General features: G+C 43.1%; 1 protein-coding gene across 6 annotated transcripts in view; it reads left to right on the top strand.

The window, feature by feature from the left end:
* The window catches only part of TTC3 (tetratricopeptide repeat domain 3), a 133,364-nt gene that overhangs the window by 65,304 nt on the left and 53,690 nt on the right, over positions 1-14,370 (top strand). For all 6 annotated transcript variants that reach the window (XM_067545260.1, XM_067545261.1, XM_067545259.1 and 3 more), the window contains 7 exons: positions 1,222-1,359; positions 2,715-2,795; positions 5,634-5,746; positions 6,093-6,219; positions 8,495-8,617; positions 8,778-8,879; positions 9,604-9,696. In XM_067545260.1, the coding sequence (XP_067401361.1) occupies positions 1,222-1,359; positions 2,715-2,795; positions 5,634-5,746; positions 6,093-6,219; positions 8,495-8,617; positions 8,778-8,879; positions 9,604-9,696 (777 nt within the window). The remainder of the gene's footprint in view (positions 1-1,221; positions 1,360-2,714; positions 2,796-5,633; positions 5,747-6,092; positions 6,220-8,494; positions 8,618-8,777; positions 8,880-9,603; positions 9,697-14,370) is intronic.

The following is a 14,370-nucleotide window of genomic DNA, read 5'->3' as shown; positions in this document are numbered from 1 at the left end:
GAGGAATGAAAGCTTATAAAAACAGGTTTGCCTGACACTGGAACAATGAAGTTTTAAGGTTTGTGTGTATATATGTACATGTACTGCCCTGTTTGTGCATTGTAAAAATTCTTATGCAGTCGTCTTTGATAAGTAATTGATACCTGAATGTGGTAGCTATGTTATGATATTAAATTCAGCTTTTCTTTTCTTTAGTTACTTGTTCAAAATACTAGTCCCAATCCTGTAACTACTTGTGCCTGGAGGGACTTCTGCACAGCATTCCCTCACATAGTTCACAACACAGGAACAAGGCCCAAGATATTAAAGCACCTTATGAACGAATGACTTTTAGTGTTTATATAATTTATACAGCAACTTTAGAGGAGTAACAAAATAGTACAATAATAATATATCTCGAGATATTTCAGCATTAAATATAAAACAAGATCAAAAGTGAGAAGATATAGGCAAGGGAGAGAGAAAATGTTTTCAGGTTGCTTTATTGTTTTTGGAGAAATGAGTGAAGGGAAGGTGAAAAAATACAGGAAGTCTACTTTTAGATGGTAAAAGTGCTGAGGAGCAGGGCCCAAGCATAATTTTTTTGGGCCCAGTACAAACTCGTAACATGGGCCCCCTCCCACACACACCACAATCCCTCATCCCATACATACAATCTCATGAGCCATGAAATTTTTTTCCTCATTGTAATAGGGGTTGTAGCCTGGGCTGGCCCCCCAGGGCCTCCAGGCCCAAGTAAAGTGTACCCTTCTCTCTCCTCCTCCCCCCCTCTCCCCTCCCCCGGTGGGGACTCTGCTGAGGAGCAAACTCTTAAACCGTAGTGATAAAATCATGTGAAGGGACAGAGACCCAATCTCTCTAACTCTCAGCTCCTGTGAGGTAGGTTGGAACAATAGAGCATTGGAATAGATGGACAACAAAGTTTAAATGAATGAGAACCAGTGAAGTTGTTTGGGAGATGGGTCTGAAACAATTTTTATTTTTATTTTTTTAAATCCTGCCGAAGTTGCTTCTGCACTAACTTTGGATACCCACAAGCTAGGTCAGAGTAAATGTTGCCACTGAACTAAATTCAGAAAGGTGGAACTCTTACAACAAAAGTGCAGAAAATATTGGTTCTGACATTATTAATCACCACTTGGATAACATTTTTAATAATTAGTAGCTTGTTTCATAACACAGTGAACAAAATTTGATTTTTATTAAAATTGACTTTTGTAGGTGGATTTAACTGTGTTGCCAGAAATGTTGAAATCGCTTGTTCAAGATGGCTATACAGCTTTGATGGACCAACGTTGTCGCAGTGCTGAGCAAGTCTTTTCACAGTTATTGAATATTTTGGATCCTTCAGAGTTAAAGGTAAGGAGGAAGGTGCTCTGGCCTACTTATTAGGGACGACTGAGCCTTGACCTGAAAGTTTTTATTTTTCACTTCTTTCCTTCTCTCAGAGCAATCATTGTAATTATTATTATTTATTTTATTTATTACTATTATTATTACTTGTTTTCAGTCACATCCACTATGTGGTAGGCACTAAACAAGTGTAAAAGAAAGCACAGTCTGTCTGAAATATCTTATAATCTAAGAATACAGAGAATAGAGCATAAGAAAAAGATGTAACATATCAGTAAAATGGTTAATATAGTTATGGATCACATCTTAATAAAATGTTTAGGATATTCAATTTTCTGTACATGCACACAGGTGATATAAAAATTTGTATTCACAAAATATTTTAATGTCAAGATCTTGCCCATTATCACTATAACCATTTTACTTGATGCTGGGCTATGCAGGAAGGGGGTGTGGATTTCTGGCCCCGTGGCTGAGCTGTAGGAGGGAGAGAAACTGGATACTGGGTTGTCATAGGGGTTCCTTTAAATCTCTACTCCTGGGGGAATTCTTTTTGTTGTCTATATTGTTACAGATATAGTTGCTGACAGGTATTTTGAAGTAAATTTCCAAAATAATTGAAACTGGCGTGATTATAGTGTTGATATTTTGACAAATAAAAGTTGCAGAATTTTTAATTTTTTGATGCAGATTTCCTCAAGGGGTAAGTATCATACACTAGTATGCATATGTTTATATACATGTATGATCACACCTCGCAAACATGAAATACCTCAGATCATCTTGGATTGGCAGAAGCTACCTGCTGTAACAAGGGAAACGCTAGACTTAACTGTCCAGGCACATAGCATGCCTATTTACCTGAAATTATGGCTTGCCTTATTGATAAGGGGGAAACTGGAATTTCTAGTAACATCCATTCATTTTAAGAAAACTTTTAAGATATGTGGTATAGCCGTATAGCTAAAATAGTAAATATATTAACTTAGTGTTAATATAACAAAAAGTTATAAAAGTTGACTCTTAGTGTTTGGAGTATTTTCTCTGTGAACATAGTATAGCAAGCTCAGGTATAATTTTACTAAAAGCAGCAGTTTCAGAACACATCACCATTCTATGTTTGAGTGTGGTAGTAGACCAGAAGGTGGCCTTTTAAGCCATCACAAAAGGTCAAATGAAGATCCTGTCAGTTGGAACACTGATCTGTTGTTGGTTGAAGATTGTGATTGGATCAATTGTGGGGACTGGTTTTTCCCTGTGCCTACTGTGGTGAACATTCTCCACTTCCAGGCCGAGTGTTTTGGTTACTAACTTAATCTCTTCACACATACGGTTAATATAATTTCTTTGACTATTTGCAGCAGCTGAATCTTGCTGTTATTGACTATGTGGTAGTCATCTATGGACATGCCACTGCTCTCCTTGGAATAGGACAGCCTGAGGTAAGACTTGAAGCTACTACAACTAATTCTTCAGAATCTTAAAATTCTAGTTCAGACATTAGATGATCCACCAGCACCACTTATGAGCAGACAAAAATGACAGGGTGAACTCCAGGAAGAGAGGTTTCAGCAGCTGTTAGGAAGTCATGTTGTTTACTGTCCAGATAAGCTTGTTTTTGATCTTGGAGAAATTAAAGCACTAAGTAAGAAACTTCCTTTAAGTTTTCAAATGGGACTCCAACGCTATTAATAAAGGGAAAATCAGTCCTGCGCATGATTTTTTTTTATAGTATTTAAATGAGTAACTTGAGTAGACCCAGCCACAGTAACATGACACTTTTTAGTAGTCTTTTAAATATTTTTGGTCCAGGAATGCTCAACAACAGATAAGGACTAAGGTTCTGCCTCATTTAATTGTCTTCCCTTCCCCAAGTATTTTGGAGTACTTTGAAAAATAGCAGTGCTTGTAGCTTTCTAGTTTCTTGAGATTTTGGATTACTTAAACAATGTATTACTTGTGGGCAAGTTCTGCACCATTGCACATGTGCAGAATTCATGTCCCGTGCAGATTTCTTTGCTTCCCTGCAGAAAATGACAGGGAAGCAAAGGGCGGTCACGTACCGCTCCCCAGCAGTTTGGGTGCATTGTTTCTGGCCTGGAGAAACCAGTGGAGAGGTAAATCACCGGGGGGCTGGGGACACACACAGGTGTAGTTTGGAGGGGGAAATGGGGGGCCTTGCCCTCCAAACAGGCAAGGCATGGGGGGCACATGGGGTAATGAGAGACCCTCCCCACATTTCTGTGAGTGCAGAACTGTCCCAGTGAGGGAGGGTACTGTTTTGGCTTGCTGACTCTGCTGCTGGATGCTGCCTCCTGGGTCCTAGTGCTGGTAATCCTGTGCTGGTATGTGTGCTGGAAGCCATCCTGTTTTCTGTACATCTGTACATCAGTGCCCAGGGGGAAGAGGTGGTGGAGAAGGAAGGGGGTGAGAGAGGGGAAGGTGATGTGGTAGTGTGAGGGGTAGGGGACAGTGGGGAGAGGAAGGGGATGAGGCAGTGGGAAAGGAGGATGGAATGGGGAAGTGAAGGTGATAGGTGAATGTGGGGGGAAGTGGGAGCCTAGCATGCAGTGTCCCCTCAGCAGCAGATTCTCCCCTGTTAAGCAGGCCCATTGAATCTCCACCGTGACAAGCCACACCTCTCCTGCACCTGGTGTTGCCTGATTTTGGGTGTTTAGTAATTGAGTGGGGTTCTAGGCTCGCCAATGGATATGATCAGAAGATAATGAGGTTCCAGTCTGGGAATCAGGCTACACAGAGTTCTACAAGGAACCCCCAGAGTGCATGACAGGAGTGCTCTCACTGATAGCGGAATACATATAGTTTTACAGACTTTTATTGAGATAGCATAAAATGATAGACAAATGAATAATCAAATGGATAATGATTAAAATTACAGTCTTGTCCTAAAGACACTTGTGATATATGCTGCATGCTTTGGATTAATATATTCACATCCTTCCTTGATGACCTGGTAGAAAGATGTTCAGGCTCCTCAATTCTCGAGTGGGAGGTGGAGAGCTAGACAGTGCTAGAGAGCTGAGAGCTATAAGGTTAAGATTAATATTACAAATAGTATTAAGTATCAACTGAAAACAAAGGATCCTAAAAAAGTAAATATATCTATCCTATTGGTAAATATTCTATTAATTCTTACTAGAAGAAAGCACGAACCCAACCACTGAAGAAGCATGGCTGGAACTCAAGCACAAGTACCTTTTATACCCTGAACAATATGGGTTCTCCTTTTAAGTCCAAACTTGGCTACTTCATCCACAAATTATTAGGGTACACTTATTCTATAGGCTGGCAGGTTCATGCGTATTAATGACATATCCATATTCTTTCCAGACGGTTCGCTCATCTCACCTTTGTTATTTTTGGCCGTTTCTGTGATTTTTGTGGTGTACCCGTGAAGTTTACTTGGGGCATAAACTGAGGTAGCCCCCTTGTTTTGATGCCTCCTGGCTTATTCTTGGTTAAAGGTTATAACCATATATGTACCTTATCTTTTAACGCCTCATTACTTATCTGGGCAAAAGGTCCCGAACATATGTATGCTAACGGCCTTAGCTTTTCATACAGGATGTGGCCTGTAGGTGTCTTGCATTACAGCTATAATACTTTAACTTGAATCTGTGATTCTATTATAATAAAACAAATACTTACATTTATAAGGAAAAGTATGTATGTGCGAGCAAGTATATATGTGTAAGAAAGGGGGTTAGTCCCCTCGCTGAGCTCCAGACCCCGCTGAGCCCCAACCACCTTCACCTGTACCCCCTAGCACAGTCCCATTGCCCCTGTATCCAGAACTCCTCCCAAAAAGACCCTGTGCATCCAGATACCTCATTGAGCCGCCCACATCCAAACTGCCCCACCCAGAACCTGCTCATCTCAAACCTGGATCCCATCATGCTAAGCCCCTCCACACCTGGAGCACCTGGCACAGAGAGACAGGGCCCCATGGTGTTTCTGGGGGTGGCCTGTCCCTTGCACTGTGTCAGGGTCAGGTGCAGCTTCACTGCCGAGTCCCTGTCCTTGGGGGGGCAGAACATGAAAGTGTAATTCAGTCTAGATCAGTGAAGAACTGTTTTTATCTATGTAAATCATAGAGAGAAAGACGTGTATAATCACTCTTTCAGTGTTCTTAAACTTGACCAAAGCCTAGGCAGTGCTGCATTTTTTTGTGTAGTTAAGAACCCTTATCCACAAGCGGTTTACCCTTTTTTTTTAAATCTGTCTCATTCATTTTTGATTGTCTTAAATTTATTTTGAAGGAATTAGCAAAGGCTGAAGACCAGTTTAACAAAATAATCGAGCAGTATCACAAGGAGAGATTTAATTGCTTGGCACATTTTGGGATTGGAAAAATATACTTTAGACAAAACAGGTTTGTATAACATAAAACTTCATTTTTATTAAGCTTGGTGCAGAGACAAATTAACTTAGATTTTTCTCTATAAATGAAGATCCATCAGAAGTATTGTTTGTAACAAATATCCTTGTCTTTAATTGTTAACCTTTTCTCCACTATCTTGCATTTCATACAATCTTTAATTTATGATGGCTTTCATTATCATGCTGTATTAGGTTACGAATGCAAATTCAGTGAAATTCAGTTTCCTTAAGTCCCAAAATGAATTGCACAAACATGAAGCATTTTTTCCATGTAAAATGGTTACATGAATGGCTGTAGAAGTTGTGACCTCACTGTGTTGTACATGCTTAAAATTTAGGTTTTCAGATGCTATAGATCAGTTCGTGAAATCACAGACCATGATTAATCGTAAAATTGTACCTGGAGTATTAACTTGGCCCACAACTTCTGTAGTCATTGAAGAGACTCGGACTGAGAAATTACAGGTAAATAAAAGTATCATCCTTATAAATCAGAGAATTTCTTAATCAATAGAAAAAAGCTGATTTAATACAATTTCACTCAGCTTTTCAGACTGAATGTTGGCTTTTTATGGTATCACCAAGACACAAGAGGGGAGAAGCAAGAGTCCTCAGAATCCCTATATCAGATGGTATTTCTTGCCATTTAAAATATCCTGAACCCAAGCCCCAATTTGTAGAGATGTGGGATCTGTTCTCTTAGACTCCATTCAGCACTGCTTGAGTGGGCTCCCTTCCTAGCATACCCAGTTCCCATAATTTGGGATCTAGCTAGGGCCTTTTGGGTAACTTTTGTGGTAGCATTTTGTGAAACTACACTGCTGATGTTATCCAAGTGTTACTTGATTGGCTAGTTCGTTAGCGCTTAAAAATTTAGAAGTTTAGTGCAGAAAAATTTCTGTACTAATACATTGGACACGCTCTCTAAAGAAATCATAATTAATAAAGATTGGAATTATTACTGAGAAATGTGAAATTAAGTAATAGTTACTGTCAGTTTTTAAAGCCAATGTTTGCTAGGGGTTTAGCAACACAATTCCCAGTAATTTCCGTGGGAATAGTGTGCCTACATTTTTTGGTCGACCTTGAAAATCTCAACCTCTTTAACTTTAAGATACTTTCCTATTGAAATAGTAGAAATAAAGCTATTCTTTCATTCACAAACAGCTATCCTTAAGTTGAGATAGGACTATTAACATGTAAAACGATGGTCTAACCAAAATGTATTACTCCGGGCTAAATTCTGCTCAAAAAAATAAAAAATTCTTCAGACAATCTTTTAAAATTTCTGCATATTTTATTTGTCAAAATAACACAATATAATCATGCCAGTTTCAATTACTTTGGTAATTTATTTCAAAATACGTGTAAAAGATTGAGGTAATGTTTTTTGACAAATAGATTCTTTACTAGGCATATTAATACAGAACTTTGAATAATAATTAATTTAAACTACAATACAGAAACATGTTCCGCGCACTCCTCAGAAGCAGTGCAAAGGCTTGGGGGAGTCAGGAATAATGGAGGAACTGAGGGAGAGGGAAGTAATTGCTGGGAAGGAGCCTCGGAGTGAATCTGTAGGGTTGTTGGGTGTGGGTGGTCAGGGTATAAGCATAATTTTTTCAGGTCCAGTACAAACTTGTAACATGGACCCCCTCCCACACACATACTACAATCCCTCATTCCATACATACAATCTCATGAGCCATGAAAATTTTTTCCTCATGGTAATGGGGGATTCAGCCTGGGCCAGGCCCTCCAGGGTCTCTGGGCCCCAGTAAAGTGTACCCTTACACACACACACACACACACACACACACACACACCCACCCACCCCGCGGGCTCTGTGGATGGTAAAAGTATGGAAAAGGATTTTTGGGGGGGAGAGTGAAGGTAAGAATATTTAGGGAGTTGGGGAGCCTCCCGCATGCAGACCCTGGCTGACCCCTAGCCTTTCCCATTCAGTCAGGCATATCTGCCCCAGTCCTCATGCGTCCCTGTGCCCTCCCATCCCCCTTGTCCTCATGTGACCCTGCACCTCCACTCCCATTCAGTCCTTGGCTTAATGTCATCCCACTAGCTCCTGTACCTCGTCTGTCCCCACACTACTAGCCCTTCTGAACCCCAGTCTGTGTGACCCTCCACCCCCACCCCAGCAACCACTGGACCCATGAGCAGGGTACTGTGAGGAAGGCAGCATCTGCCCCTTCCCTCTTCACAGCTGGCTGCTCCAGCCAGTGAGCCAGCTGCCCTCTTTTCTGGCACAACATCAGCCTCTAATGAGTGAAAGGTGTAATTGCAGCATGACCCCTCTCAAGGCTTCCTTTCACTTTCCCATCAGAATCCGTTATTCTGCACAGGGCATGGGGGAAAGTCTGCGAGGGACTTAATTCTGCACTTGTGCAGTGGTGCAAAATTCCCCCAGGAGTGATGTATGCAGAGAGGTTACGCATGCATCACTGACACCTGAACAAGTACAAAGAACTTTTTTTAAATATTTTGCAGCATGTAAGGGGGGATGTTTTTAAAATAGTTATACTTGAAAATAATTATTCTTTTGGCTCTTGGATTATACTGCTGAAAATGTGGTGTCTATTTCACTTTAAAAACCTCAAAAACGTAAAAATATAAGTAGAGGTATTTCATCTCATTACTTGGTTTTTATGGGTTGAGAAATTTATTTATTCTTTGGGATAATGTGATATCTCCATGTGTGATTTTATTTGATATTCTTTTATAGTTGATGTTGGAGAATTTAATTGAGGAATGCAAGTTTCCTCCAGAGCCAGATGCAGTTTGTTATTATCAGCAGTGCCATGGGCATTCAAAAATTCAAATCTATTTTACTGACCCAGATTTCAAGGTAAACTTTTTAAAAAGGTTTTGGATATTAAACTTTTTGCTGGCATTATGTGCCTTGCATAATATTAGTTTTATGTGAAGCATAAATTGCTTTTTTTTGTTGAATGATACATTTTTCTATTTCTTTGAAAGCATAAATTTATATGGACTTCAAATTTTAGGGTTTTATACGTATCACTTGCTGTCAGCAATGTAAAGTGGAGTTTCACATCAGCTGTTGGAAAAAGCTAAAAACTACAATTTACAGTGATAAAAATGACAAGGTAAGACCCATATCAAACTTCTAATTAAGTATCAGTTATTAACTGTTTTCCATGGGCATAACTGTGCTTAAGTCAGTAAGATGAGTACAGTCCTGGAGCCTTAACATTTTACTTATTCTATGGGGAATGTACAATCTGTGTTGCAGACATAGGGAAATCCTGCAGGTGTCAAGGTATTTATGGAGGACAGGGATGTTTATGTAGAGGCTCAATGTGTCTGGCCTGTTCTTTTTACCTCTTACTGTATGGATGCTTGATTCCCTTCGAAGCCTTGCTGTTGAGACCTTCCCATCAGCTAATACTCCTTCAGTGTGCATAGGGAGACTTGGCAATCAGTATAATCTTTCGTTGGGAAATTCCTGCAGGTTTGAGATGGGAAAATGAGGCTGTTAAGATCAAGAAGCACTCTTTCTCAATCCATAGAGCACAAATTCTGTAGATAGGAGGTGGGAGGATTTCACCATTTGTTTGGGGAGTAAAAGAGTGCGTGCCATGGAACCTCTGCTCCCATGCTTTTGACCCCAGCTATTTTATGCCATGATTTCCTTCCCTCAGCTAATGCAAGTAGAGGCCTAAGCTTTTAGTGATAGTCTTAATTAGCTTAGTCAGCTCAAGTTCAACATATACAATAGCATTTTTGTACAAAAGCATGGAGATATAGTGCATCTTTCCATTTTATTAAAAGTAGAATTTTTTATCCTTCACACCTGATTTTCCCCCACAGGATTTTCTTCAAGAGTCATGTTTCACTCCTGATTGTAGAGGCCTCATTTCAAAACTTGTTGTCTTCAGTTCTTCTGGTTTAGTGAAATGTGTGGTAAGTAAACAAACATCTTTGTGAAATGAGATGAGTTTTTTAAAATGAATCCTAATCTTGCAGTGAAGATTGACTGAACACTTGTGCATTGTCACTTATGGACTATGCAGTTACATAATATTTTCACTAGAGTATTACAGCACCTTACATATCTCAGTTAACTTTTTAACACCCCTGTTGAAGTAGTTAGCTGTGCTTGTGGTACCTACTTTACAAATGGGTAAAAAGAGGCACAGGGTTAAGTGATTTGCCCTCAATGAGCTATCAAGTCAGTCAACTCTGTTGCCCTTATCACAAAACCACAGGTAAACTGGAATGTTTTCAAGATAAGCTTCTTATATTTATTGTAAGACCTTGATATACAAATGCAATTTAGTAGAAGCGTCACTGAATTTGCATAGTACACTAAATATGAGTCTGGCTCTATTGTTTTAACTGATCTGTGCTGTCTCAGATTCCTTGCACTAAGGTATCCCAGCTTGTTTTGAGCTGGTGAAATACTGAAATGACTGATCGTTGTAGGAGAGAATTTCTGCCTATTGGGGAAGAGGTAAATCCAGTTCTTCAAGTAGTGTTTCTATGGGTGTTCCATTTCAGGTGCACATGGATTTCTTGAGCCCTTTGATTGGAGATTTTCCATTAGCAGTGTCTCTGCAGCCCATACATGCCCTTGATACAACCTCCTGCTGCATATGGTGCATAGAGCTGCACTGGTGAACTGCCATAAGTTCTTTTCTACCACCTCAACTTGAGATAGAGCTCTAGTGTGTCTGCTTTGTGTGTGCCTCAGCATGTTCTGCATGACTGATATGGCTGCAACTACATTGCATACTTTTGTTCTTTTAGTTTAGTGTTTCTAGTTAGCATTAGCTGCTGTTAATATAGGATTAGTTAGATGATAGTGAGAGGTTTTGGTTTTTTTCCTTTCTTCCATCCTCCACCCCCTTTTTCTTCAAGTGCTTGCTCATGTCCATTCCATGCTAGGCGTGCTTTCCTGCCAGTGCCTGGCCAGCAGGCTGCTGGCTGATGCAGTGGCAGTACTGGAATTCTTCGGGGGTTTCCCCTGGTACCGAGCCTTCTGTCTCATCGTTCATAATTGGTGGTGTCAGGAAGGTGGGCTACCGTCTCTTCCCGTCCGGCACCAGACCCCAACTTCGGTATCTACCTTGGTACCAACGTCCAGGACATAGCCCCAATGGATGTGGCAGAGGGAGGCTCCACGTCTGGCACAGGCTTCTTCCTCATCCTCCTTGTACAAGGAGATTGCAGGCCCTAGTTCACTCACTCCTGCAAGATGACTTCAGGGCCCACTTGGAGCTTCTGAAAAGGATCGCAGTGATCTTGGACCTGGAAGTTAAAAAGCTTAAGGAGTCACACATAGCCTGATGGACATCTTGGCTGCAGCGACTTGCTTCAGAGTGGCCTTACCTGCCAACGAAGCAGTGATGGGGTCCATCATGATATTATGGCAAACTGCTTCTTCTCTGGCCCCCTAGCCAGTGAGTTTGAGTATCTTTACTCACATCCTCCTCCCAGGTTCCTGGCACTGTCGGAGAGGGACAGTCTGGGTAACCAAGCACCACCCCCAAAAATAAAGAGGCTAAGAGACTGGACTTGTTTGGTCATAATGTTTATTCATAGGGCAGCCACCACTTGCATATCTCCAACCAGCAGCCCCTACTGAGGAGCTACAATTTTAATCTGTACGTCTCATTGTCCAAATGTAAGGACTCCCTGCCTCATGAGCTAGGACAGGAGTTTAATGGCCTTCCTATAGGAGGGCAAGTCTGTGGTCAGGGCCTCCCTCCAGGCAGCTCTGGATGCAGCCAACTTGCAGGGCCCCCACATGGGGGGGGGGAGGGATACACTTTACCGAAGCCCAAAGGCCTTGGGGGGCCCAGCCCAGGCTGCAATCCCCATGGGTATGTGTGTGGGAGGGGACCCATGTTACAAGTTTGTACTGGGCCCAAAAAAAATTATGCTTGGACTCTGCTGACTCGGCAGCCAGAATTATGTCATCAGCAGTCACCATGAGATGCTGTTCGTGGCTCCAGTCCTCCGGCCTCTGATCTCCTCCTTTGCAAAATTCAGCAGTCCATCCAGGACCTCTCCGTTGAGGGCAGCTCCCTGTTCTCTGAACATATAGACTCAAAGCTTCACAGCCTTGAGGATCTGAGGGCTACCCTTCGCTCCATGGGCCTTTACACACCTCCAGCTTCCAGGAAGCACTTCAGGCCCCAGCAGTCTCCCAGGTTTGCAGTGCCTCCGAGGCAGGAGCTCTACAAAAGGAAAGGGAAAGGTTTATAAGTGATGCAACCTCTACCTCAGCCTCCCAGTTGGGCTCTCATAGATAGATGACAGGGCCAGACAGGCTTTTTTGAAGATGAGCCAAAGGTTGATGTACCAGTCTCAACTCCGGATCCAGTCCCCCTTTTGTTTTTGGACCACCTGTCGCCCTTCAGCCCAGCATGATCATATGTAACATCGGACCATTGCATACTGAGCATGGTAGTGGGATTATACCCTCCAGTTTTCATCCTCCCCGCTTCCGCCCCCCCCACCCCCCAAATCCTTCTTCAGGGACCCTTCTTACAAGTAGCTTCTTGCCTAAGATGTGCAAGCTTTCCTATGAATGGGGGCTGTAGAGGAAGTTCTTTGAGACTTGAGAGGGGCAAGGGGTTTTACTCCCGGTATTTCCTAATCCGATGGCCAATGGCGATCTATGGACCCCTCCTGGACATGCATTGCCTCAACAAATATATCAAGAAACTGAGGTTTTGCCTGGTCTCCCTGGCCATCATTCCCTCCCTGGATTCAGGAGACTGGTATGCCAACCTTAACTTAAAGGATGTGTATTTTCACAACTCTTATCTTCCATGGGTGCAGAAGATTCTTCAGGTTTGTAGTGGGTCAGTGCCCATTACCAGTTCACTGCTTTTCCCTTCGGCCCATCAGCAGCTCCATGTGTCTTCACAAAGTGTGTGGCAGTGGGACCAGCTTTCCTCAGGTGTTGAGGTGTGCAAGTTTACGTGTACCTTGATGACTGACTGATCAAAGGTCGACCGGAGGCTCAGGTGCAGCACATCATCAGTACAGTTTGGTCCACCTTCAGGTGCTGAGTTGGTTGATAAATAAGGAGAAATTCTCTGATCCTGGTTCAGAGAACAGAGTTCATCGGGGTAGTGCTTAATGTGACTGAGGCCAAAGCCTCCCTGCCAGAATCCTGGTTCCAGGTTATGTCAGATCTGATTGCCAGGGTCATGACTCATCCACTAATGACTGTTTGTATCTGCCTCAAACTGTTGGGTCACATGGTGGCATGTACCTATATGGTGCAGTATCCACATGGTTGGCATCAGTCTACTCCCCGAGCGGACACCACTTTGGCTCGATACTTACAATTCTGCTTCTGGTCCATGCCTCACTGACCTGGTGGAGAGACCCAGGATCTGTAATGAAAGGGTACTGTTTGCTGCCCCATATCCGTAGGTAACCTTAGTCTTGGATGTGCCAGACCTAGGGTGGGGAGCCCACCTTGACCATCTCAGAGCTCAGGGTCTCTAGTCCCCAGAAGAACTCTCCTTGCATATAAAAGTCAGGGAACTCAGGGCAATGTGCTTGGCTTGCTAGAAGTTCCTTCCCCAGATTTAAGGCAAAGTGGTGCAAGTCTTGACAGACAACAGTGCCTCCGTGTTTTACATCAACAAGCAGGAGGGGGGTGGGGGCTCGATCTTCAGCCCTGTGCCAGGAAGCCTTCCGGCTATGGGACTTCTGTGTGGAACATGCTATCCACCTCAAGGTGTCACATCTCCTGGGAGCCCGAAACACACTGGCAGATTGCCTCAGCAGATCTTTTTCCTCTCACCATGAGTGGTCTCTTCACCTGGAGGTCGTCACTGTCATCTTCCAGAAGTGGGAGCCCTCCCCAGGTGGACTTGTTCGCCACCAGACAGAACAGGAAATGCCACCAGTTCTGTTGGCTGCATGGGCATAGCATGGGCTCCCTCTCCAATCCCTTCCTGCTCTTGTGGGTAGATGGCCTACTGTATGCCTTCCCATCGATCCCCTTAGTTCAGAGACCGCTCCAAAAAATCAAATAGGTCAAGGCGAAGGGTATCCTGATAGCTCTGGTGTGGGCATGCCAGCATTAGTTCAGTATGCTTCTGGACCTCTCAGTGGCAGCCCCACTTGTGCTCCCATCCCGCCTGGACTTGATTTCACAAGATCATGGCTGGTTGCTTCATCCAAACCTCATCTCCCTATACCCAATGGCATGGTTGCTATGTGGCTGAACCCAGAAGAGCAGGCCTGCTCGGAACAGGTTCAACAAGTCTTGCTATGTAGCAGAAAGCCTTTCCCCAGGGTGTGATATACCAAGGGCAGAGGGCAGCAGGAGAGTACATGATGGAAGGTACATCAGCCCCAGAATGATCAGGGCTTTATTCCCTGCAGCCTAACCAGGGGCAGCTGGGGCTAATTAAGGATCAGCCAGGTGCTCCATAAAAGGGCTCCAACCCAAACACACTGAGCACAAGCTGGAGGGAGCAGAGGAGTTGTGCTGTGTGGAGCGGAGTAAAGTGAAGTAGCGGACCAGAGCAGCAAAGTGTGGAGGAGCGGAGGAACCCCAAAGGAGGTACTGAGCCCAGCAAGGGGCAACACGGACACAGGGCCTGA

Source organism: Emydura macquarii, unplaced genomic scaffold (genome assembly GCF_026122565.2).
Source record: "Emydura macquarii macquarii isolate MOO-44397 ecotype Brisbane River unplaced genomic scaffold, CSIRO-AGI_Emac_v2 contig_1043, whole genome shotgun sequence".
Lineage (NCBI taxonomy): Eukaryota > Metazoa > Chordata > Testudines > Chelidae > Emydura > Emydura macquarii.
Note: the sequence above shows the minus strand (reverse complement) of the source record. Positions and strands in the feature narration are given on the sequence as shown.